Source organism: Lepisosteus platostomus, chromosome 12 (assembly GCF_059453375.1).
Source record: "Lepisosteus platostomus isolate fLepPlt1 chromosome 12, fLepPlt1.hap1, whole genome shotgun sequence".
Lineage (NCBI taxonomy): Eukaryota > Metazoa > Chordata > Actinopteri > Semionotiformes > Lepisosteidae > Lepisosteus > Lepisosteus platostomus.
Window position 1 is genome coordinate 22,457,637 of NC_142622.1, and position 26,340 is coordinate 22,483,976.

Below are 26,340 nucleotides of genomic sequence, written 5' to 3' on the forward strand. Positions count from 1 at the left end.
AGACTTTATTAATCCCGCAGGGAAATTGATTAATTTCATCAATTGATGAAATTGATTAAATACTGATAGCCAATCATGTCGGACGACAAATTTTGAAAAAAAATGTTTTTTAACCAAGACACCTAACCTATCGTATACCTAATTATCTGCTCTAATATGATTTCAGTTCCGTCATTTCTCTAAAGCTGCAATACACTGCATGGGCTGTTCTGTGCCACAGCATAATAAAACATCTCTAATAGACATAAGATTTGATAGTTTACATTTTGAGTTTTTTATTTGGTTTTTCAGTTATTTTCAAAACTAACGCTTTGGAGTATCAAACGTAAAAGAACAGATTAAGACGGCTTAAATACTAAAAGGCAGTAGAGAAATATTCTTGGAGCAAATGATGAGTTACCTAGGGAGAACATGCTAACCCAATCCCATTTACAGAAACCTATTTAAAGAGCCAGGAGAGCATAATTGATTCTTAGCATGATGCCACTTTACTGTGTGGGGGCAATTCCAAAATAGACTTAAACCAATGCAAAACTGGTAGGCAACTTGCACCACTATGTGAACATTTAACAAACCTTTGAAGATTAAACAGCCTTCAAATCTCTGGCTAGCCTATAAACACGCTATAAAATTCGAACAAAAAGATGACACAACTGATCAGCTTTTTAGAGGGGGAAATTCAGACACCTAAAACACTGGCATTCTTTTAGAGTCTAAATGAGTTCCCTTCCAAACACTGAGAAAGAAGCCTACAGAGAAGATTAGAATCAGATGCGAGACATCTGCAGCCTGCATGAGAAATTTTATCAGAGACAGACTCAAAACACGATACAGCAAAAATGGCAGGCTGCTACCTTCATCAACTTCATCACAGATCTGTGGCATACTTGTTAGCTTGCTGCTGTTAATTGACAAAATATCCTGAGAGGATAAAAGATATAAACAAGAAGAAACCAAATGGGCCACCATATGCATTTGATTACTAGTAGAGTTGAATCAGTCACAGAATCGATTTAGCCATTTCTTGAAGGATTCCTCAGCTTAGCCTCCTGCTCACAACTGAGACACAAGGCTATAAAAAGATTCCCGTGATTCAAAATGACAGTTCGTCTCGGCACTTGGAACATCAACATCATTTATGAGACAACTTGCGCCTTCTTGGTATTGGCCAGAGCAGATGGCTCTGCTCATGATTCAAGGTAATGAGCATTGTCTCAGCTATCATTTCCTCATGAAAAGATTACACAGACAGTAGAGTGAAGCAGCCATCATCATGATCAAAGTCCAGGCCAAGTCTCTCGTAGAATGTGACTCTGATAGGATCATCAGAGTAAGGTTTGATTCCAAATATTGTCACTTCGTCATTCTGTAGTTCTGTGTACCTACCAATGGGGCAGAGGATGAAAAGGACTGACTAATGACAAGTAAAGTATGTAGCCCCCAAGGGGCCACAACATATGCTTTTGATCAAGGGGGATCTGAATGCAAAAGTGAGAGCAGACAAAACCAACGATGAACGAGTTATGGAGTGTTTACATCGGTTTGACTTCGTTGATGAACTGCATCCTTGGAGGCAGAATCTTGAGCCGCAAACATGTCCATAAGTTACATGGAAGTTCTTCAAACCGACACTGTCCTCCAGATTGAACCTGTTCGTCATCAGCAGCTGCACCTGGTCTTTACAGGATGCCAAGGCCCAGCGGGGAGCAGATGTCAACAGCGACCACTACCGTGACAGATTCCAGACAGTCAGGATTATCTTTTCTGTGCTACTCCAGCTTTGTTTCTGCTAACAATAATAAGGCCCCACTCCCTCAGACAAGCACATTTTAAGCTAATTCAGCATTAATATATTGATGAAGAGATTAATCTATAACACCAAATCCTGCTATCATAAAAACGAGCAACTGTAACAGAAACAACTCAGACTTATTAGGATTTAGTTTCTTGTCGGGCTTCGAATTACAACTATAACTCCAAGGGTGATCATTTAAAACTTTCTGGGATCCTGCATACCAGATTTCTTTAAGATACTACTGCTTTTGTATAATGGTACAGTAACTGGATTCCTAGAACACAATGCACTGAAAGCAGCTATGAATATGGAAAAAAACAACAGATACTGTAAGAGATACAAGCCAATGATGTGCTATTCAAATGACATTTAACACTAGGGATGGCTATAAAACGATCTGCATGCAGTCTGCAAGAAGAAATCAGATTAAAAGACAGATTAGGGGAATCAAGTGGATATATGTCACTGATAAGGGTCCATCTGACTGAAGCAGCTTGAATTCTTCTTAGAAAACAGGACCAACCCTTGAACCCAGCAACAAAAATGCTAAGCTTAACATCATGTAAAAGTAGTTTAAAAAACTCCACTTGTTGGTTCGAGCAATCTTTTACTTAGCATTCCTTCTGCAAGTCAAGAGAAGCCAACTCAAGAAAGGGCAACTTCAATTCATCAATTTGTAAAGACCTGGAATACATGTTAAGAAGTTCAGTTCAACCAGAAAAGGCCTGCTGTGCTCTTTCAGAGCTACAGAGCGATGCTGTCGTCATTTGAAATATTGAAACTACAAGAACTGAACATTTCATCTGCTTACATGGTCAAAACATTTTTTGAATGTTTAGAAATTGATTAAGGATTAATGCTAAAACACTTGCAGGACTATGGTACTTTAAAGACAAGGGTAAGCCACCCCTGCTATAAACCACAAAAAAATATTAAAATTCACAAAAGGTACCTCATGCAAAAACTTGCCATTCACTGCGGCTGGTCCCGGAACCTATTGCTCGGATATTGAAATTGTATTTGCATCACATCACTTGATACTGGTGATATCACATATTGAATGTATGTGTTGGAGAAATGGCAGTCTGGGGTTATGCCTGCACTGTTGGGGCCTGCTGAGTGCCCTGCAACTGTGGACTGGTGTTTTCATCCACCCTTCTAACCTCATAAAACACATACAGGACACTGTGATCCCTCTGCCCACGGAATGGGGCAATAATGCTGGAGACCAGCCCTCTTTCCCACATTCCAGGTGGGACAAACTAGCACAGCCAGTCAAACCTAACGTGCATGGCTTGGGAAGGCATGGATAACCAGAGTGCGCCAGACAAACGAAACAAGAACGGACAAACTCCACAAAGACAAGAGCCCCTGGCCAAAAATGAATTCAGGATCCTGGTGGGTAAACGTCACTCTGTCGGCTGCAACGCCGCTGTAAGGTGAAAAAAACATAAATCTCCCATTTGAGAGGGAGAAGACGAGTTTTAGTCAGCTCTACCTGGTGATGACATGGTAGTAGTAGATCTTGCCCTCTGGGTCACGTGCTGCTTTCCAGTTGGGTGGAAGGACAATGGTCTTGGGTTTGGGTGGCGAAGGCGGCGGTAGGTCCATCAGACTGTTCGACACCATCAGCTCCTGCCGAAGAGCACAGCCAGGCGAACACTTGAAAAGACTCCAGGATGTCAAAGAAAGCAATGCAGGAGACATGGAAGGAAACTCAGGGCTGGAAGTCAGACATACTGGAGCTTGATCCATTTTAGGTTTTAAGAGCCGCAAACTCTAGGAACAGATTGCACTGACAAGGCAGGAAAGCTACCAAAGGGGGATTTTATACCTTTTCAGTTCTACGTGTTAGGATTTGCACAATCCCTCATAATAAATGCTGGATTCTGGTTTATTTGAAAAGGTCTGCAGCCGATTCACAATGCTGAAAATCAACAGTTTTAGTACTGCAAAGGCGTACCTGCTGGACAGTCTGTGCCGTGACAATGGTGGTGACACCCGCCTGCTGCAATACCATCCCTTGCTGGTGATAGACCTGCTGGCCCTGAAGATAGCTGGTGGCAGGTTGGGCATAGCTCTGCAGGGCAAAAGCAGGAGCAGAGAAGAGAACCAATTATTAGAGGTTAGCCAAAGTGTGATCTGTATGCTTCTGGCGCATAAGCCTGAAGATTACTACATACATGGACGCCTGAGCATGGTTAGCCACTGCAGCCAATACCCAGCATGAAGTCAAAGAAAAGCTGTACTGTCGCTTCATAATGACGAGTGCTATTATTAGGCATTGGACTGATGGGACACCTGACATTTGTAATTACTCATGGGTTAACTGTGTAGCCTTCTATTCCAGTATCACTTTTTTTGTGTACATTAGTAGAACTCTTGCATTTTTGACAGATGCAGCTCTGCTCTTGCGGGTCATGGTTGCTTATAGGCTCAGAGCTACACAGCTCTGCTCTTCCCATGGGAGAATTGTATACTGTCTAGGTTTCCTAGAGGTGTTACGTCACCATGGCAGCCTCCCATGAGCTCCGTCACAAATTACCTACTGCCTTAGATTAGTGAAAAACTGCCATGAACACATGTGACAATCCTAAGTGTCAAACGATAAGTAAATGATTTTGATTGTGTCGTTACAACTTGGATGGAGACACTAAAAAAGAAAAACAAACAGTATTGAACTGCACTATTTATACCCTCACAAATATATGATAGGCATTTTATATCCTCCTTCTGCTGTTACTGTTTCAATCCACCTTTGCAGGTAAGGCGATTACAGGTCAGGTGACATAATAGAAAATCACATTTAATAAATATGCTGAGGATTCAGTAAGATGGGTGAAATCTTACCTGGATGACAGGAGGGCTGGGCTGGGGGTAGGGTGTAGTGATGCTGTACACAGCCTGGCACGGCTGGCCCTGGTAGTAGATGGCAGTCTGGGGCTGGGCAGTCTGGTACTGCTGGGGCTGTGCCTGCACTGTAAGGGCCTGCTGAGTGCTTGGATCCCAGAGGGCATAGCCCTGCTGGCCCTGCACCTGTGGACTGGGGGTCTGCGCTGGCACAGAGAGAACGGCCACAGCGGGGTCCTGTGGCACACTGGGCTGCACGTACTGCGGCGTGCCAGAGACCTCGAGAGGCGTGGGCACATGCTGGCCGGAGACAGGCTGCGGCTGGGAGGCTGGGGAAGGAGAGGCCAGGCTAGGCTCAGAAAGCAGGGGCTGGGGGGGTGTCTGCTCATAAGGCAGGGTGCCACAGAGGGGTTCGCCGGGAGGAGTTGGCAGCAGCACCTTGCCGGCGTTGGGGTTGGTGGGGTCCACATATGTCTGCATAGGATATCCAGGTGGGTATCCCATGAACCCTGGGTGCGGACTGGAAGCGTAGCTCAGGGGATCGTAGGTCATGGGTGAGCTGACAGCCAGCGTGTGGAGCTGCTGTTGTTGTTGTTTCTGGGCCTCTCGCTGTGCCACTTCCTGCTCAAACAGCTTCCGGCGCTCTTCCGTTGACAGCTTGTTCCTCTCTTTCGTCCGGCCTTTCTTCTTACTGCTGCTCGGGGGGTCATACCTGAGGATAGGGGGGTGTGCAGGGGTCAGTCTGCAAATGCCATTAAAAAGACAACACGTCATGCAAAAATACACCATTTAGCAAGCACCTTTAAGAGCATGGCTTGAGGTCTTTGGCCCAGACGTTGCAGGGCCAAGTCTGCATCTTGTCCTAAACTGACTGCAGCCTGGCATGCCAGAGCACCTCTGAGGCAGGGTGAGAAATAGCTGGTAAGGGCCCTTGGAGCTCACAGTGAAACAGCAAGTTCTGTAAATTAGGAGCGTGCAGGCTTGTAGTGAGAAATGAACTGCACCTCCAATTACAGTGAATCCTCCGGCTGGAGGAGCATGTCTAAAATTGTCAAACATATTAAAACCTTCTCCATCAGAGTTGTAAACAGCAAAGTGTTTTCTTTAAAACTAGTAACTGGTTGGAAATGAAGCTGCAGAAATAAAGTATTAATGGAATAATGTGGTGCTAAATCACTGAATAGAAAATCCAGTCTATAGTGCCATCTACGGGCTGCAAGAATGGTTTTCTACATGCAGTACTTAAGGCTTTAATTATTCTGTTGCTATACGATTTCCAAGTTTGGATATATTAGAAGACAAGACTAAGATAAGGACAGGGTTGTCTCTCCATCTACTTAATTCAGAAATCTCCGGTCACTCTCCTTCTCTTTTAATGGGTGGTAATTGGGTATTGTCAACTCTCATCTTAGCCACAGTGAAGGAGATCTCGCAGGTCATTGTTAAACCATCTTCTTGCTGGCGTGATGAACATGAAACTGCTCTGAGTGCTTAGAAACTGTCGGTTTAAGGATGACTTCTGGAGGGGGGACTCTTGAGGAGCCCACAGCCCCTCTTATCCAGCTCGCTCACCGGCTGCTCCTCTCGTAGGCAGAGGGTGGGGGGGAGAGGGAGGAGCGGCGGCGGCGGCGCTCGGCGCTGCGCGGCGTCCTCTCTCCGTCCCTGTCCCGGTCCCGCTCCCTCTCTCGGTCCCTTTCCCTCTCCCGGTCCCGCTCACGGCTGCTGGAAGGGGTGCGGGGCGTCAGCGGGGGCTCCCGCGCGTTGGAGCCGTCCCGACTCCGCTCTGCAGGACAGGGGGAGGAAATCTCACTGAAACCAATCCCAACTGGGAGCTGCGGAGGAGGAGGAGGAACAGCAACAGCAGCTACGTGGCTGGGAAAACTATTACACAACTAATATGTTCGTGACAGAAAGCAATGAAACAAATAAAGAGCAACGTGATTATAACTTAAAGCACTTTTGACAAACGGCTTACCCACCCAAAGCAAAAACGGATGGTAATAAGTCACATTTCTACTGACATTCATTAAATAAAATCTGATAGCTATGTTATTATAGAGTTTTAATAAGTACTGTGCAACTCACTAAAATGATACAGCTAAATCTTCACCGGCTCTCTCATCTGTTAAGATGTTTGTGTAGAGTTCAAGGCACAGCTGTTTACAATTTCGGTCATTAAAGACTAAAATGTGGACACGATGAAAATTTAATACAAGTTATCTTGTGCAAAGAGCAACACAGATACAAGGTGAAAAAGAGGTAAAATGTACATAAATCCTGTACGAAGTCAGAAAAGGAGCAACAGAACATAAGAGAGCTGGCATTTGGGTAGGAATAAAAGAAAGCGGTCATACCAGAGGGCTCTTTTTCCACTTGGCTCTTCTTGGGTATTCTGTACACCTCCTGTGAAAAGGCGAGCGTGTTACTACTCCCACTTCACAACCTTGCCCCAGCCTCTATCTCTGTGGTTTCCACTCCCGGCACTGGACTACCCCATGTCTGCTGGTTTTTGTTCCAACTGCTGCCGTCATTACCAGTGCTAACTGGTGCCGGTAACTGACCTTATGCTGGTTTAGCCTTTTATCCATTCTCAGGCCTTGATTTCAAACTACCCATGTCAAACTTCAATACGCAGTACTTCATGAAGACTCTCCTCAACTTGCCAATTAAGACTTTACTTCCTTATTTCTGACTGAACAACTCTTAATAGGCGATTAATAGATAATTAACAGATATGTGGGAATGACACTGTATCAGACAACTCCCACAGTGAGTCTAAGTAGTTATATTTAAGCTTGCACACCTGAGTGAAGGCAGTCCCAAAACACACTAATGAGCACGGGGTTCATTCCAATTACAGATTTAATTGAGCTTTTTAAGAACTGAAAGCAAATTTAAAAAGGGTCTCCAACAGAAAATTGAAATAAATTGGCCTGTCAACAAGAACCCAGCTGCAGCACTGTTGAATCCAGCAATTAATTTCCTCAATTCTCCACACTACCCTACCAAGAAGGACGAAGCCCATACCAAGCAGACCGCATCACCTGCTCTCCTATAATCTTGTAAAAAGTCCAAACTAAAGTCACTTTGAAATTTCCTTGGGGTTCACACAGTACGATAAGAAATTCTGTCATATCGGCTTTTATCCAAATGAATAAATATGACTAAAAACAGTTCTTTCCTAATCCTTTCATAAGGAAAAGAAAAGCTATGCACTATACCATCTATGCCTGTTTTAATTCAACTATTCTAAACTACACTTAGTTTAAAACTATTCTACTATTTAAACTAAGTATAGCACTTCAATATCTAATGAAATGATTCAATATTTCTGGTTAAGTGCATGATTTTCTAGGTTATTTGGTTAGAGCTGTATGATTTGTATGACACATTGTATGAATTGCTTAAGTCTCATAATCGTAAATTCACCTCAAGATGAAAAGGGCAGGGATTTCAAGATGTGGCTGCAGTTTGTCAAACAACTTCACAGACTTGCAGGCTGGTAATGAACATCCTGGTCTCCTTCAATGTTTCAAAGGAGACCTCATGCACATCCCTTTACCATCAGCCAGCCTGGCCTGTATTACTACTGAGTGTACACAGCTGTAACTACAGGAACGCTGCAGTACCTTCAGGTCTTTCCAGCTGTCCAGCAGACGGGCAGCCATGTCACTGATGTCCACAGCCTTATGCACTGGCTCCTGGCTGCGCTCACTCTCCACATCGGACACGCCCTCCTCCTCGTCCTGTGAGGGCGTCTCCACAGCAACCGTTTCCCCTGCTCCAATGGACTCCGTAGCCACTGTCTCCGCAGCAACGGTCTCGGCAGTAGTGACCGACTCGGTGGCAACAGGCTCCGGTGCAGGAGTCGCTTCCGTAACAGTGGCCTCTGCAGCACCCGTCTCCTCCAGCTTGCAGGCCTCAGTTGCAGCGGGTTGGCTCTGTTCTTCCTGCAAGACCCGAATCTCCGGTTCCGACTTGCCTGCTGCTTCTTCGGCCTGGCTGGGCCGTGCTTCCTCCTCCTTGCCCTCTTCCTCCTTCTCCACCGCCTCCTGGCTCTCCTGCTTCTTGGCCTCAGCACTGCTGGCGAACTGGACGGGCTCTAGCCTTTCCTCCCTTGCCTGCCCTTCTCCATCAGTCTGGAGCTCTCCTGCTGCCTCCGACTGAGCCTGACCATTTTCAGTGGGATCAGCCTGAGAAGAATCGGCCTCCTCTTCTTCCTCCTCTTCCTCTTCGTCATCCTCCTTCCCATCAGAGGCCTTACTAGCGTCAGAGATGGCACTGTCCATGCTGTTCTCGCTGATGATCTTCAGGCGGCGGTACACAGCCCTCTTGGGCGTCTCACTGTCAAGCTCGGGGCCGGGTTTGGCAGGGGGGCCGTCGGGGGTGTTCAGAGGCGTCTGGGCACGGGATGTATTCTCACTGGAGTAGCCATCCAGCTCTGCAGCAGGGAGCAGGGTCTTCGTCTGGGCCCAGCGCTGGATGAAGTGGAGCACGCGGCTTTCCTCCAGCATATTCTTTGTGGAGATGGGCAACACTGCCAGGCTCTTCATGATCTGCAGGCAGAGGACAGCACAACGACAAACTGATAAACGATGAAGAAATTCAAGCTTAACGGTTAACATTTCAGCAAACTTAGGGAACAAATGTGTCGTGGCGACCGAAGGCCGAGGAACATAAATAGGTTAAAACGTTTATACAAAGATTGCTTCTCAAATTCAAATGATAAACTCTTCTAAAATGAAAACCAGAAAAGAAGGAGGCAAGAATGAATAGGGACCTCACAAGTGTCTCAGCCACGCACAGGCTGAGCTCTGTGATCGCAGGTTTGAGCCTGGATCATGTCACCAGCATCTGTGACTGGGAGTTGTGGGACAGAGGTGGTACTGTCTGCAATTAGTCAGGTAAACGAGCTTCCTGATAGTTGTAAAGAGTGTAGCAGTGAAGAAAAAGTGATTGAGTGGAGGAGAGAATGATTACCTAACGTAAACGTCCCTGGAATCCTAAATGTTTTCAACGTCATTTTCACTACATTTCAAGCAAATGAAGAAAAAAATTGACACAAGCCGAAAAGACAGGGATAGGAGGCCAGCCAGAGGAGTTAAAAATATCACGTAAAATGAAAATTTACACTGAAATTCTCTTAACAGGTATCTCAAAGCAATTTAGATACAAATAGTTCTACATTATAGAGAATAAAGGAAACCTATGAGGTATGCAAAATTTGTACACATAGGTAAGGTCAAAGACAGAAGGTGCTTGCAATTTCGGAGATGACAATATTTCGATTAATCAGTCTCGCTGTCTGAGCGTGTTGCAGCTTTTTAGTCTGCGGCCTGCCCTCACCTCCAGCTGCAGTTTGATATTGTTGCTGGAGTTGCCTTTGCCCTCAGACAGCTCCACCATGAAGATCCAGAGCAGGGAAAGGCCATGGTGATCCAGGAACTGCTTCAGGCATGCTGGGTTCTGAGTGTTCTGTACGGCACAACAAGCAACCCAGTCAGAGCACCGCTCAACAGCGAGATTCACAACCTAGCAGCATGATCTTCTACTTCTAAAAGGGGGGCGCAGCGGTGCCACAGGATCTGTACCTGTGGCTGGAAGGTTGCCGTTTCAAATCCGACGGCTGGCAGAGAAATCCTACTCTGTTGGGCCCCTGAACAAGGCCCTTAACCCCAGCTGCTCCAGGGGTGCTGTATAAATGGCTGACCCTGTGCTCTGACCCCAAGCTTCTCTCTCCTGTCTGTGTGCACGTGTGTCTCATGGAGAGCAAGCTGGGGTATGCGAAAATAAATTCCTAATGCAAGAAATTGTATATGGCTAATAAAGTGATCTTATCTTCATAATCTGTTGGAGAATCTATATTATCAATTCGAGACTTCACAATTTCATAAATTAAGGTGGTTTTACGCACACTAAGTAACACTAACATTCCTTTTCAGTACACATGTAAATATAATTGACTACATCCAGCCATTTTCTAACTGCTTCTTACAATGCAGGGTGGCAGGGGAGGCGAAGCCTTTCTCAGCAAGCAACAGGCACAAGGTGTGATAATTGACTACGACTGGAATTGAAAGCATGATCGCTATAAATGAGAACAATGCAAAGAATGTTTCAGTAACACTGATAAGGGGCTTGAGATTTAAGGGCACTTATTGAGGAGTAGCACTGATCACACTGTAACACAACAGTAGGCAGGGTGACGCAGTGGCATGTCTTACATATGAAAGCTGAAAATAACGATACTGCCAACAAATATAACTCTCTCTTATGGAGCACACTGCATCTTTCCTTTTTATATATTTTTCACGATTGAGCTATCCTGGATTATATGTGAAGAGTTGTTGCATACCTGTGGACTACAATCCTGGCTCAGGTGAGGCTGAAGAGGCCCATCTGATAGTTTAATCAAGTCTAATTAGCTTCAATATGATTATTATCCTTACAGTTCTGGATTTCTGCAACACTATCAGATGGGTTTTGTTAAGCCATACTTTGCACTTAAACCACCATGATCATTCAGGAATAAATATAAATATAAATAATATAAAGCATGCATGATGGCAAAATTGTAAAAATCTCAAATGAAATGTACCCCACTTGGATTAATCACACCTTGCTGTGAAATATAGAACCGAATGTGCAGCTTGATTTTTAACCCATTACAAGTAAATAACTGAGTAGCAACATTGAGTTAATTTGACAAAAAACAATAGGTATATATTCACAGTCAGAGACCGCGTCAACACACTTACCTGGATGAGTTTGAGGCAGGTGAACTTCTGCTCCATGGTTTCTACTCTTACCATGAGCCGGCACAAGGACACCACCTGCTTCTCATCAGACAGTCCCTCCCCGTTCTCCAGCAGTGCTTCGAGCTCCTCATCCACCTGAAGAGGGCAGCACAGAGCAGCTCATCACACTGCTTACACACGGCAATCAACACAGCATTCTACACACAGACACACAGCTTCACATGAAGGATGTAGTAGTTCAGGTGGGTAGCTGTGTCAGCATGCGTAGGCTGCAAAGGAACAAGTAATAGGTTTATTCCATTGTGAAAAAAAGAAGAAAGAGAACACAACGTTTTGGCCGTGGAGCCTTCTTCAGGTGTCAAGGCTCCACGGCCGAAACGTTGTGTAATGAACCTATTACTTGTTCCTTTGCAGCCTACGCATGCTGACGCAGCTACCCACCTGAACTACTACAGTTCTCCATGAGATTATTTGCAAAAATAAAAAGGTGTTTTACGTTAAAACACAGTGTAATGAAGTATGCTATTTGCACACCTGAAGAAGGCTCCACGGCCGAAACGTTGTGTTCTCTTTCTTCTTTTTTTCAGCATGGAATAAACCTATTACTTGTTCCTTCACATGAAGGATTACAGTTTATCACCCATAGTTATTTTCACAGATCAAGACAGTCCAGTACAAAACCTCTCAGACAAGAGCATTAGCAGTACGTGTTCAACTACAGGGGTGTAGAACCTTAAATCTCTACACTATGTGTATGTGTAACACCTACAGCGCCAGATAGGACACCAAAGAGCAGCTGTGCAGCTGCAAGACAGTGACTACCCATGACCTATTTCAGATTTTTACATAGTCTTATATCCCCGGGAAAAAAACACAGCTGTAGAAAACTTACCTGCGGAAAAGATCACGCGAACAGCTGTCAAAACAGATATTGCAATGTTAAGAATATCAGACATCTGAGATGTCTGATGTTTCCCCCCTGGCAGCTAAGCAATGCCAGACAAACAACACCTGAACAGCAGCACTGCTGTGCAAAGATGGAAGTACCCAAACAGTAAGCCATTACAAAACCCTGAAGTCAAAAAGGATGACGACAACAGTTCCTCTGAACCCACATTAGCAATTATAGAGACAAATGAAACATACTGAGTACAGCCTAACGTTTCTGTAACACAGGCCTGGGTTTTCAGCATTTAAAATTCAACACACCCAGGGTCCCCCAGCTTGATGTCAAAATCTCTGGCAGGCTCATAAAAAGGCAAAGCTGCTAACACCCTGAAACACCTGCAAAGTGCTGTGAAATGTTCTTCACTTTCCCTTTCTGACTGACTTACATAAATTAAGACCACTGAACTCCCGGAATCTTGGCCTTTTATGCTCCAATTGCCTCATCCGATTCACTAAAGCCCAAATCACCTGAAAAGCATCGCACTGAACAAGTTAAAGCTAGAATGTGTGTCAATAATTTCATGCATGACTAAAGTTTATAGTGAACGGGGGTTCCCGATTAATGTCTCCCCGCTTTTACGCCTTTGATTTTTCACGACAATGGGTGTAAAAATTCCCCAACTTTATGAACCCAAACCCAACCCTAAAAACCAAAGTCCAATGTAAAAGATGTCAAGTAAAACCACTGCAAAATAGTTTTGTACTACAGTATATACAAATCATTGCAGACGTACGTATCTGACAGAAGTATTTTATAACTCTCTGCCTAAGCCCTTTTTTTTACCTTTTCTGTGCCCCAACTTTGTCCTCTGAACTCAAAGAACCCCAACAAAGAAAAGTGTTGAAAAGCGCAAGCAGACTATGTTGTTAGGTAAGCTAAAAAAGTAATTTTACTCCATACAGTATTAGATATCCTTATTTACATACAGCACTTCATGTAAATATTTACTACTATATATTACACAATACATATTAAAATTATCAAAATTTTAAATTATGTTTAATGTTTAAATGTTCACTCACTCACTCTCACACAAATTATCTAACACAAAATCGCTCATCGCTCTCTCAATGTTAATTTTCAAATTCTAAGTAATTCTAAAACGTTTCAGATGAGCTTAAATTACATTTAAGTGCTCAACTTAATGGGTCATTACAGTAACAGTTATGTTTACACACAGAAAATATGAATGTGCACTACTGTCATATCCTGCACTGCCACTATTACTGCTGAAATATATTGATACTTATGGAGACGTGTCACACCTAACTTCCTCCAGGGAAAATTAATGTCCTCCTGATCCCCAATAATCCCCATTTCCAATACTTCTTCTTGGGAATAATTCCCATCTTAAAATCGATGCTCTTCTTTTTTACTGTACCCATTGAGGACTCCCTGTATGAGCATTCACATAGTTACTAAGCGTCTTAATCCTTATATAATCTGGTCTTTTAAATAAATAACACCTGAAAAAATAAAATTTTTAATTAAATCTGCCCAACATGTCCATTAAATACAGCAACCAGCTTAACTGCAAGTTTACTTGTTAACAAATAACCCTATGTTCCAAAGATTTATCTTCAGTACATAGACCCATCTTAAAATGTTCAAATTCAAGCTGCCCGGCAACTTTGTAATTTTAGGTGAGAATTAACCAAAACTGTACCACAGAAAGAATCGTCATTTATAGCATATACATCTGGGAACACGGGCCATTTATGAAAAGAAAGCAGGCTCTCTATTTCTTTAACTTCATCTAGCAGTCCGGTAACCAGCTCTTCTGCACATATGCCCTCGGGAAGGGACTCATCAACCACACACGATCGGATGGGTGTGCAGAACATCCCAGCTGCACTGACAACACATGCAGCCTTGCCACTTGAGAAAGCGCTATTGAAAGGAGGCCACAACAGTTGCAGGTGAAAGGTTAAACATTTCCACACGCTGCACTTTGTTATTACACAAGAAACAGAATGGGGCGACACCACAGACCAGAAACACAGGTTTATGGCACCCAAATGAAGACAGCTTGCCTACTCCCTGTCCCTGTTCACAGCAGGTTTATAGCAAATCTGGATCGATACCTCATTCTCTATCCATACTGCATGCATTAAATGAAAACAAACTTAGTGTGGCTTGAAAGAAGGGACTAAGGTATGTGGTCACTTTCGCCTGTAAAATAAAACCTAAACTAAAAGTGGTTTAAGATTAACTGCTTGTGGATTATCTGTGATGCAAACTGCAGATGAAGTTAAGCGCGCTCAAGATCAATTCTTTGGCCTAGCCACACAAATACAACAGTGGGAATGTGGACGTCTGGTCCTGCGCATGAAGCGGCCCAGCTCGCTCACCGAGTCCTTCTTCCGGGTTCGCTCCTTCTTCATCTTTCCACCAGCGGCCCGGATACTGACTCGATTCTCCCCGCCTAAGAATCCTCTGCAACTGGTTGCTCCGCAGAAACACTTCTGGGCCTCTTTCCTATGAGGGGAAACATATGTAGGGCTGAGAGTCCACAGGTTCAAAGCACAGCAGAGGGGATACAGAATCGCTAATTAAGTCTGGACCACCCATCCGTGAGCTTAGGTTTTTAGAAAGCCACGCAAAGTCACGGCAAGCTGCAAAGAGAGGACTAGAGGTCTCAGCATCAGTGTTATATGGGCTGAGGAAGAAAGTGTCAGCTACAAAAACTGGGTAGAGCTGCCACGCTATGACATCGAGTCAGAACAGAGACTCACCCGTATCTCTGGAACTGGTAGTCAAAGGTGAGCTCCGTGCCAGCAGAGACAGCTTTGGTGGTGAAGAACCCGACTCGGAGCTGGCCATTCACAGTCCACTGCAGGGAGAGAGAGAGAGAGAAAAACTGAGCTCACTCTGTGTAGTGAGACCCCTGGTCCCAAGCAGTAACAGCTTCGTAGAAAAACTGATTTCCATTCAACAGTTGCTGCTCTGTATAGCCAGTAAGTTCCAACTCTAGGGTTTGCAACAATGATGCAAAGACTCTCTGGACCCGCCATCCCTATCCAAGAAATTGAATTCACGTTATATACGAGATGCAGAATCCATTTTCCCCTGAAAAATGATTAAACAGACTTCTTACTTCGGACCTCACCCAATCTGTGATGGCAGGAAGATCCAACTTGTACTGTATAAATTTGGTTTGTGACAATCCAGCTATGTTGTGACATCTTATCAATTATTCTATGCATCTAAGCCCGGTCTCACCACATCTGACATTTAATATGTCCACAGTCTGCAGAAAACACTATTGTTTGCACTTACCCACCATCGATCATGCCTACATTGTAAATGTGTATTTAATGGAACGGGCTTTTGAGGAAATTCTGTTAGATTTAGATTGGACATTACTTGCATCCTGCATCACATCATGGACAGCCCAAGTGTCATTCTCCATCACAGTATATATACATATCTGGCAGACTATATATACTGTGACTGACGTATCACTTCTGCAATCATTTTTAATAGTTCACATAGGACAGAAAAGTCATAACAAGCATTAAAAAAAAACAACTTATGTTTGGTATGGACAAATGGGATAAATAACTAACTCTGAAAATACACTCATATCTGTATTCCGATGCAGAACTTTCTATTGCCCAACTGGTGGAGAAGGGGGTAAATACATAGTTTTATGATATTAGTATACAGAGAGATTTCTCTTGGCAATCCTAATGAAAGCAGGTTGTTTAGTCCTGCCTCCTTATTGCAAAAGGTTTCCTCACACGCATCGAAAAGTTTTCCCCAAGCTTCTGCTCGTCTGTAACTCGGCAACATGGTCTGAGAACTCTGGTTTAGAAAGGGAGAGCTCGTCTGGTATCTCTACCGGTCCTGCCAAGCACCAGACTGCTCCCTGCTTCAGTGCTGCCACCACAAAGCCCTGGCAGCACATGAAACGAATGAGCACATCCATGACTGAAGGGCTGTTTGCCCCCATTCTGTAACGGCTTTTGTGAACTGACAAAACGGAAGAGATGCAATTATGAAAAATCGGTCTCTTCCGCAGTCTTGCAGACACGGCCGAGGCTCTGACATCTGCTTGTTCTCAAACAATTCGGTGAAGCTGACACTCACATATGATAAAAAGATTTCTGCCCGCCATAGCTTACCATTTCCCTATATCCTGAGTGACTCAAGTTCAAGTTCATTGTCATTATACTCATATACAGGTATATGGTATAACAAATTTGCTATTTAGCTAGCTCTCAGACAATACGTAGTACAAAAAACAACAATACAATTGTATTATAAAAGAAAGACAGAGACAACAGGTGATGTGCAAAAACATGCATCACCAGAATGAAATAAAAGGATAGAAACTATGGGGAGTGAGCTTTTTGACATGTAAGGTAGAGGTAGATTTCAATGTGTGAGTTTTTGGGTAAGAAAGAAGGCACTGTGAGGTTCAGATCATAGGTGAGAGCCGAGGTGAGAGTGAGAGTGAGAGAGCCTGGGAGTTTAATAGTTTGATAGTGCGGGGGTAAAAACTGTCTGGAGTCTGGTAGTCCAGGCCCGAATGCTCCGGTACCGTTTTCCAGATGGTAGAGGGTCATACAGTCTGTAGCTGGGGTGTGTGGGGTCTTTGATGATGCTTAGAGCTTTCCTCAAGCACCGTCTGTCATAAATGTCCTGGATAGATGGGAGGGCAACCCCAGTGATGGACTGGGCAGTTTTCACCACCCGCTGTAGGGCTTTGCGGTCAGCAATACTGCAGTTGCCATACCACACTGTGATGCAACCTGTCAGTGTGCTTTCTTTAGTGCATCTGTAAAAGTTAGTGAGGATCTGGGGACATATCTTAGCCTTCTTCAACCGTCTTAGGAAGTACAGGTGCTGTTGCGCTTTCTTGACTCTAACATTCCTAAACCCCTGAAGAAGGCAGCTTGCCAAGCTGCCAGCAGGATAAGGGACTAGAGACCGAACATACATCAGAATGGGGGGTGGTGCTTGTTAGGTACTACACTATTTTCTTTCCTGTCTATACTGTATAGAACCAGAGCACTTGTTACAGGTAACTGTGTAATGGGATCACTTCTCTGGCCCTTCCACCAAGAAGTACAAATGGACCAGTATTAAAAGTAATCAAATCCACATAAGACAAACAAATGTATGTTGCATGTGTTCCACATAAGCAATCTGTGAGACAGCAAAACTACTGCCCCCCAGAAAAAATCTGCCAATTCAAACAAAAGTCAAATGGAGTCAGAAAAGATATCAATCTCGCTCTCTCCTTACACACCTTCTGCGTTTCACAGTTCGGCTCACAGCTGTGGTTCATGAACCGAGAGCAGTTCCCTTTCAACGTGGCATCAATGATCTGCAACAGAATGAAAACCAGAACAAGATAAAACGTAATTAGCCTACACTGAACACTTGCATCATTAGTCCCATTGATTTTCTTTGTTGGATTCTATTATGTTATTCTTTTCATTACAGAATCCTTCAAACATAATGCAGGTCCTAAATTAGAGATGGTTTCCTAATCAACCCAGAAAAAAAAAAAAGAGTACCAGTGTAAAGTATCAGCAGTTTCAGAGTGTCTCTCAACAGAAGGTGTGACTGTGCTGGGAGTGTCATTGTTGTGGAGGGCTTACCTCATTGTTCTTCAGGGCCATGAAGTAGTAGTGGATGTTCTTGCTGCGAGCATACTCTTTCACACGGGCTTTAAACTCCTTGTGATCCAGCACCTCCCCACAGTACTCCAGGACGAAGGTATTGCTGTAACACAGGGCGTATTGTTACCAATGCCACCCAGCTGCAAGGACGAGCATTACAACACTAAGTAAGCTAGACCTGTGAAACATTTGTATCATGTGGCTCACTTCTTCCCACAACCAATTAGAGAAAAGTGTCCCATCCCATATAAAAAAAGCAAAGAAGGCTCCATGAGACCCTCCCTGTCCTGCCATGTTGTCCCAGATACAGAGCTCTAGGTCATGCACAGAAAGTATACAAGCAATACAAGAATATAAAAAGGGGAGATTACCAAGATAGCTTTTAAAGGAACGTGAGAACAAGCTACCCAGACATGTAGTTCAAGCTGATCCCTTTCTTTCTACAAGCAACTGAAAGAGACCCTTGGATCAACAAACAGATTAGTCAAGATGGGCCGAACGGCCTCTGCTCGTTTAGAATTGCTCTTGTGGGTGGAGAGCTACAAGACTCCAGCACCCCTGCCTTCTAGTTGAAAGGAAAAGACTGGTAGGTGAAAGACTGTGCTTGGACTATGATTCTCGCCAGAATCTGTGAGAACCTGTCTGGAAAACCCACTCCCAGCTCTGAGCAGAGGACACAGAGCCCCAGCCACAGACTCACGGTGTCAGGTCCTTCGCCGCCCGCAAACCCCAGCCTTTGCTGTCTGTCAGGATGACCTCAAACTCCGCGTGCTGCTTCCGCTGGAACCGTCGGTTCGAGCAGTACCCTCCATTAGGGCACCGCGAAGAACTGCAGGGACAAAGATTAAGAGGTGGGAGAAGAGAGAGAGTGCAGCTGTGAAATCTGCAAGGTGGGTGAAGACAAAAAGGATTTATGAGAGAGCAGCTGAATTCACAATTTTTCAGCACGACTAAATTTAGGCAGTGTAAAAAGAAGTGAAGTTTTGGGATTTCAATTTTCCACTTACAATTTGCTGACGACACAAAGATCGCAATGGCAAACTAAAGCACACGTGACTTGCAATTTCGATTTTTATCATCGCGAAAGCTTCTCAAACTTGGAAAAAGACGCCAGGCGGTGAGGCTGGGATGCGCCTGCTCACCATTCAATCATCAGCAGGCGGTTGAGACAGTCCTCTCCGCAGGCCACCGCCCCCTGCGCTCGCTCCTCCTTCGGCAGCACCGCACACTCACACTGCATCCTCTTGATGTCCCGGTGAGACTTGTTCTTCTTCCTGCACAGACACAGCAGCGTCTCACACTGCCCGCCACAGGGAGAGGAGTCCCAGAACCACAAACCAACAGCGACAGAGGGGCTCCAACACTTTTTAGCGTATAAATTAAGTGACTTAATTCCATTTATCGACTAAATGGAGACCATTAGAGTCAGTCCCTTTCTCCAACTGCTGCTTGACTTGGGTAAAAAACAGGTTTGAAATGACATCCTTCAACCTACAAGAAAGAAGGCCTCATACTTTTCTGATCTCTTTCAAACTTTGCTGTCTCGTAACTTAAGAGGATATCATCGATTCTCATCAGTAGTATCATTGTCATGTACATTTTGTAGCACAATATATTGCACAATCTTTGAAGGACGAACTGTTTGTAATGGAGCCAAATGCTAAAGGAAACTGTAAAAGGTGAGAAATTAGGCATGCCAATTTTCAGGAAAGCTACTGAGATCTTTGGTTAAAGTACATTATTTAAATGACAAGGTAGCATGAAAATAACCCTGCAGTCTGCTTTTTCAGTTCCATTTCAAAGCATAGAACTCAAGCATAGAACTATGCTGACAGCCAAAGCGATACTATAATACTTGAACTGGAAAAGCCTGTCAAGAGTTTTAGGAACATGAAGGATCACAGCATAAGAGCATTGCTACCAAGAGCATCTTCTGCCTTGATGTCAGCGTTCAAGGTTACTCAGCTGCAACAACAATATCGCCTTCAAGACCTTTAGAATTTGATAAAGACAATAGCACCTGGAGGCCAACAGAAAAGCTTTTAACAGAACCTTACCCCTCATTAAAAGTTGATAGCACTTTAAAAGGTCACCTATGAAAACTCTGATACTCAGCACATTCTACTTTCATGCATAACCAGAGCAGCTTAAACATCTTCATATAAAGAATGGTCGAGTGCACAATTAAATTTCGAATACTTAAAAACAGCATCTAATCATTTTAGAAGCACTTTTTGGCAAATGTTCACCTGAGTCATCTAATTCAGGAACTATTTTCCAGCAGAGAAACACATTAGATTTAAAAAACAACTATAAAGCTCACTGGGTGATGTAGGACAAGGGTGACAACACACAAATGAGCTGTGTAAACAGTGAGAGCAAGAAAACCGCTAAGACAGTGGTCAGCTGAAAATCTACTGAGGCAAGAAATATACAATTCAAACTGAGAAGCGTTCACTTCACAATCCATATATTACAAACAATAACAAATGCCTCAACAATAACCCAGAATAATGATAATAATATTTTAAGCACTCTCTTACCGTTCAGTGAGGTAGAGGTTTTCCTCAATCAGGTCAAAGTAAGGTGGCATCTGCCCCATCTTGGCTCTATCTTTCCAGGTAACTGGGTCCAGGAAGTCCTGCAAACTGAGATGAGGCCAGACAGCCTCTGGAATCTGGGATGGGGTCTCCAATAATGCGACTGAGGTTCCTGAGTTATCACCCTCCCTTAAACGCTCCTTCTTGGAGGGACCCACTTCTGCTTCATTCTCAGAGTCCGACTCCAGCTCTGGACGTCTCTTCTTGGGGGGTCCTCTACCCCTGTGGGGCTTGCAACTTTCTTCCCTGGGGGCCTCTGAAATGGCCGAGCTCTCTGGAGCAGCACTGATAGGCCCTCTACAGTTGCTGCTGACTTCATTTGCCTGGACGAAAGAGGACGGTGCAGAGGGAGGGGGATCACAGGGAGCTGTAGCTGAAACACTGCTGTCCAAAAGGCTGGTCAGGCTGGATCCTGATTTACCTCGACTCTCATCATCATAGTCATTGGTCAGTGAATCGGGATGTACCTGGCCCACAGACTCCCGGTACTGCAAAGCCATAGGTGGACACACAGGCCTGCAGCTCTGGGGCCCCGGGGGTGCCCAGTACCCATTGTCTTGCCACCAAGGCTGTCCAGTCAGAGGGATTACTTCTTGTAGGGGATTTTGCTGTTGCTGCTGCTGTTGTAGTTGGTAGGTTTTGTCAAGATGGACTCCATGACTGCTATCTGGCTGCTGGTACGTACTGGTGGGCTGCTCTGCCTGAATGTAATCCCAGCCCAGATTATAGTCATCCTTGTTGCAGAACCCATCGGCCCTGGTGAAGTCCCCAGGCTGGTAGCGGGGTAACCTCCTCCCCCACTTCCTCCCCTGCCAGCTGTCGGGCCTCTCATAGTGCCGTGAGTCTCCCAGGTCCAATTCACCCCAAGAGTTCTGAGGGTCATGGACCGAGCCAAGTGTAGTCAAGGTCTTCGGTTTATCCTGGCCATGGGTCTGTGTGGGTTTTGTGTGGTGCTGAGAACAGTGAGCTCGCGATGCTTCAGACTGGCTGGTGCTGTCCACCATATTGCTTTGTGAAGGGTAGCCTGTACTCTGGGGGAATGAAATTGTGTCTGCAGTGGGAACTTCATGAACCCGCTTGCAACTCTCTGACATCTTGACGGGACCCCCTCGTCGCCTTCTCTCGGGGCTGACACTTCGACTCCTGGATGTGTCCCTCCGAGTTCCCTCCCCACTCCCATCCCTATCTGCACCCCGGCCAAAAGGCTCAGTCCAGCTGTGCTCGGCCCAGTCTGAAGAGGGTCGGCCAGGGCTGTTACTGGGACTTGATGAGGGTGTTATGATGGCTCTGCCCTCTATACTGATCAAAGTGGAGTTCTTTGGCACAACAACCACTGATTGCAGCCGGTTCCTGGGAACACCACTGTCGTCCGAATCCAAATCGGACTCCTCTGTCTCACTGTCCTCACTATCTTCGCCCTCACGTTCTAAGGACATGTTGCTGCTGTCTGGCTTGCTCTTCCACAAACACTGCCTTTGTCTTACCATATCCTCCTCTTCCTCTTCCTTCTTTAATCCTTCTTCATTTGCAACCAAAGGGAGCTGAGTTCCTTGGGGATCATTTACGGTGCTGCACCCTACAACCATTTCTTCCTCATTGTTTTTAAATGCATCACTTTCGTCCTCAAAGAACAGCTGTGTGGGTGCATTTAATGGCTCTGGCTTGGATTTAATATCGGAGATATTCTTCTGCTGCCTCATCTGGGAGCTATCTGCTTGGTCAACAGTTTCTTCTGTTTTCACATCTGCCACTTTGGCTGCCGAAAATAGACCAGCTACATTTACGTGGTCCTCATTCAAGTTATGTTCCACTATTACGGGGCATTCTTGTTTGAAAATTGGTTCCTCTTTCATACAAATCTCTTTAGTGTCGGGGTTTGAGTCTTTTGACAGCTGTATCCTGCGAACTGAGACTACCTTTTTAATATATGGTTTGGTCTCCAGTCTGGATCTTCTTGGTGAGGTTTCTTGATCCGAGGTCTCCTGTCCAACAATATCCCAGCGAGATTTTTTCACATTACCTTTTGTTGGTTTTAAAATGGGAGCATTTTTTTGTTCTGTAACGTTACTACTAGCAAGTTCATTAAGAGTGAGATTTAAATCTTTAACTGAGCAACTATCGACCTTCGAAAAGGATCCCTCTTCCAGAGAAACAGTGCTAGACTGTAAACTCCCAGTCTCTTCTCTGTCAGAGGAAATTAGTTTATACGTGCTGGTATTACAATGTGAAAGCCCACTATAAGGGGAGTCAGCATTATTAGGAATTTCTGACTTAGTAGGAGAATCACAGCCTCTCAGGTGAAGTGCCTCGATGCACAATGACGGTTCATCTTTGGAAAAGGCACTGCAGTTGGTTAAGGGAGACTCTTTCTGTATTAATTGCTCATCAGTGCATATTTCTAGAGGCGTTTGGGAATGCTGGTTGTCTTGTTTTAATTCTGGAAGAAGTCTCTGAATGTTTCCAACAGCTATGTCTTTACCAACATTAATGCCCTCCGGAGATGACTTTGTCATGTGAGATGGCAGGTCATTTGTAACTTCCACATCTTCTTCCATGCAAACCCTTTCCACATTTGTTACTGTCTTGTCTTCTTCAGCAGTCTTGAGCACACCTGTCCTGTGTTCCAAACTAATCTCTGTAGATGATACACCAGACAAAGGCACATTATCCAAAGAGCTGCATAGACTGCCAAGGTTGGAAGGTTGTTCGCAGCTGACCATTGTCACACATGAGTCAACAGGGATCTCACATGATGCTGTAGCCATCTCTTCCCTGTTATCGACTAAGGACTGAGGAAGTGCAGAAGAGTCTATATCACGTCCTGGACAATCTGGATGTTCCTGTTGAGAACTTTCAGCAGATGGCTGGGCTTTAGGCTCCCGTGAGTCAACATCAGTATCATCATACATAGTAAGAGCCTTATTTGTATCCAGAGCCTGGATGTTCTGTAGGTCAGGCATGGATGGGGAAGGGAGATCATCAAGTTCTTTTGCAACATCGAACTTTTGCACTTTAGAGTGAGAACGTAAACTGTATGTAGATAGTTTTTCAATCTTAATGAAAGACTTAATTTTGTCAGGAGGGCCACTTTGTTTACAGTCCTGAGCTAATGAGGAATCAGTGAGTCCAGGTTCAGGCACAGTTAGGTTTTGAAAGTCTTTCAAATAGGGTGTGGCATCATGGCAGCATTGTTTACTGTCCATTTCATTACACTGACTATTGTTTGTGGGGCAGGACTCTTTCATTCCTCCTCCATCTTCTGTCTGTGAACACAATTTGTTGGTATCTGACTGTAATGTCACTGTTTTGGGACTACTTGACTTGCCCATTGATTGTCTCTCGGTCTCCTGAACACATTTATTTGTCTCCGTGGTTGGCTTTTGCAGATCTGTGGGCTTGGGGGATGATGATCTTTTCACATCAGGTTTATCCATCTTACTACCAGATGTGGTTTGCCTCTCATCTGACCCTGAGGCAGAGGATGATGTTTCTGAACTGTGCAACTGAGATTTCTCTTGCTCCTCTTCTGATTCTGAGCTAGAGGTCATTTTCTGGGATGCTTTCTCTGATGTCTGAGATCGGGTTCTGGGTTTGGAATGAGTTGAATTCACACTGCTCTCCAATTTGGATACAGCATTGGACTTCCTGCGGTCTAGCTCCATCTCAGGAGAAGTCTTTCTGATGGACTCCAGGTCCACATTCCTTCTAGAGTCTCTCTCAGACCTAGAGTTAGACTGCATCTTTTTTTCAGTCTCTGATGAGTGAGACGGTTCTGTTGTTTTACAGTCCTTTTCAGATTTCGAGTAAGAAGAGGAGGTGGTGGTGGTTTTGGACTCCCTGTGGGAGATGGAATTGGTAGAGGATCTTTTGGAGTCACTGCCCCGGGAACGAGTCCTTCTGTGGTCATCCTCAGACTCCGAACTGTCTCGGGATCTTATGTCAGTTCGGGAACGGGATGAACAACTCCTCTCCCTGTGTGGGGTGCTCCGATGGGATCGCCGATCAGAATCATGATAATGTGATCGCTCTGACCTGGTTGACCTTTCACTTCTCAATGACCTCTCAGATCTAGAGTACGAAGAGCTTTTTCTAGAGCCTCTGGACCGGGAGCGTGTCCTGCTCCTACTCCTCCTCCTCTGTCTCTCTGATCGAGAAGACCGTAATGATGTGTGTCTTGACTCCCTGTCTGACTTTGAATAGCTCGAGTGACGGTCATCCTTTTCAGACCTGGTGCGGGAATAAGAGGATTTCTCAGATTCTTCTCCTTTAGAAACTGAGGAGTTCCTCTTAACTTCCTTACTTCTGCTCTCTGCATGTGCCGTGCTGCTTTTGATATCACCAGACTTGTGGCTGGAAGACGTCCGCACTGAATCGCCATCAGACTCAGAACCAGGAAGGGTGTTCTCTAGTTGAGGCTGGTTTTTCCTGGGGTCAGAGGTTTCTGCACACTGCACATTTTTCAGACCTTCTGTATCATTTTCCTCTTTCCCAATATGGGAAGTATTTCCTGGGCTCTGTTGACAGAGGCCTGGCTTCTCATTCACAGAGTCTTCTAGGGTGCTGTGCTCAACAGCATTTGGGGTCTGGGATTCCGTTTCAGCTTTGGCTGCAGTTTTGAGTTCCACTTGCAGCTCTGCCTCAGAAGGCGCTCCCACTGCCATGCTTGGAACTAGCAGAGGTTCCTCCTTCTCTCCTGTGGATTCAAGTTTAGCCGTGACACTGAGAAGCTGTTTTTTGAAGTGCATCTTCCCCAGGTCCAATTTCGGTTTTAAGGGCGAGGGCACAAAAGGTGAGGGTGTTATGGACTCTGCTACAAGTGACAGTGGCTCAATTTGCTCACTCCTGCTTTCTGGATGCTGCCCTACTTTATCCTGGGTGGGTGCAGACACAGCCACAGATGTCAAAACGGAGATCTGGGAATCACTAGCAGGTTTTTCTGGACTGAGTGGGGCTAAGAAGCGGTTTTGCAGCGGCTTCTTGGTCATGCTGAAGCTAAAGGAGACCTTCTGCCTTCCCTGCTCTTCCAAATTCACCTTCGTCTTGGTGCCCTTGGGCAGGAAGCGGCTAGAGGACAACCCTTTGGAAACCAGTCCTTTGAGTAGGGCTGGTTTGGAGTGATTCTCCTCTTTTGCCTAAAGAGAAAAAAAAAAACACAATTAGCATCGTCAAGCTAAGAATTTTGCTTCAAACAACAGGGCATTTCATAGTAAAAATGTACTATACTTAGTAATAAATGACAGTAGTTGTGACAAAAAAGCAATATTCATCCATCGGCTCTTAATGCAAGAACATGATTCGCTATGCACCATAGCCATTTTACAGAAGTGACCTGTGAAGAAGTCTTGTCACCAGGTAAAGGCCTGAGCATCCTTTCAAATCAAGTGGTAGTCGATCTTATAGTACACTGCCAAAAGGACAGAACTTGACAATGTTCAGGCATGGGGATTGTATACATTTTGTAATAATTATAAAGGAAACCCTAGAATTTCCTTTTAGGGAATTCTAAAATACAGAATCACTTTCTCATTAGTCTGCAGATTCAGGTTGGATACTTCACCAATTTCATGTGTTCATTACCCACTACACAGGAATGTCAGACAGAACCTAGAGTATGATTTCCACCATTTTTTCCAAAAACACTTACCAATGAGATACACCAGAGGCTCTCTGTAGAAGATCTTGTCAGTGTCATTCCTTACTGTGTCATTACTGTGAATGACTAGTGAAATAGTTCTAAAATTTGAACCAAGGATTA

The 26,340-nt window shown here is 44.7% G+C and overlaps 1 protein-coding gene across 4 annotated transcripts in view; it reads right to left on the bottom strand.

Moving 5' to 3' along the window:
• The window catches only part of setd2 (SET domain containing 2, histone lysine methyltransferase), a 60,617-nt gene that overhangs the window by 11,309 nt on the left and 22,968 nt on the right, over positions 1-26,340 (bottom strand). For all 4 annotated transcript variants that reach the window (XM_088601393.1, XM_088601394.1, XM_088601395.1 and 1 more), the window contains 15 exons: positions 20,529-25,717; positions 19,128-19,259; positions 18,686-18,814; positions 17,965-18,088; positions 17,610-17,687; positions 15,088-15,185; positions 14,704-14,830; positions 11,404-11,538; positions 9,992-10,120; positions 8,275-9,201; positions 7,000-7,048; positions 6,218-6,428; positions 4,646-5,357; positions 3,759-3,875; positions 3,294-3,430 (listed from right to left, as the gene is read on the bottom strand). In XM_088601393.1, the coding sequence (XP_088457519.1) occupies positions 3,294-3,430; positions 3,759-3,875; positions 4,646-5,357; positions 6,218-6,428; positions 7,000-7,048; positions 8,275-9,201; positions 9,992-10,120; positions 11,404-11,538; positions 14,704-14,830; positions 15,088-15,185; positions 17,610-17,687; positions 17,965-18,088; positions 18,686-18,814; positions 19,128-19,259; positions 20,529-25,717 (8,294 nt within the window). The remainder of the gene's footprint in view (positions 1-3,293; positions 3,431-3,758; positions 3,876-4,645; positions 5,358-6,217; positions 6,429-6,999; positions 7,049-8,274; positions 9,202-9,991; positions 10,121-11,403; positions 11,539-14,703; positions 14,831-15,087; positions 15,186-17,609; positions 17,688-17,964; positions 18,089-18,685; positions 18,815-19,127; positions 19,260-20,528; positions 25,718-26,340) is intronic.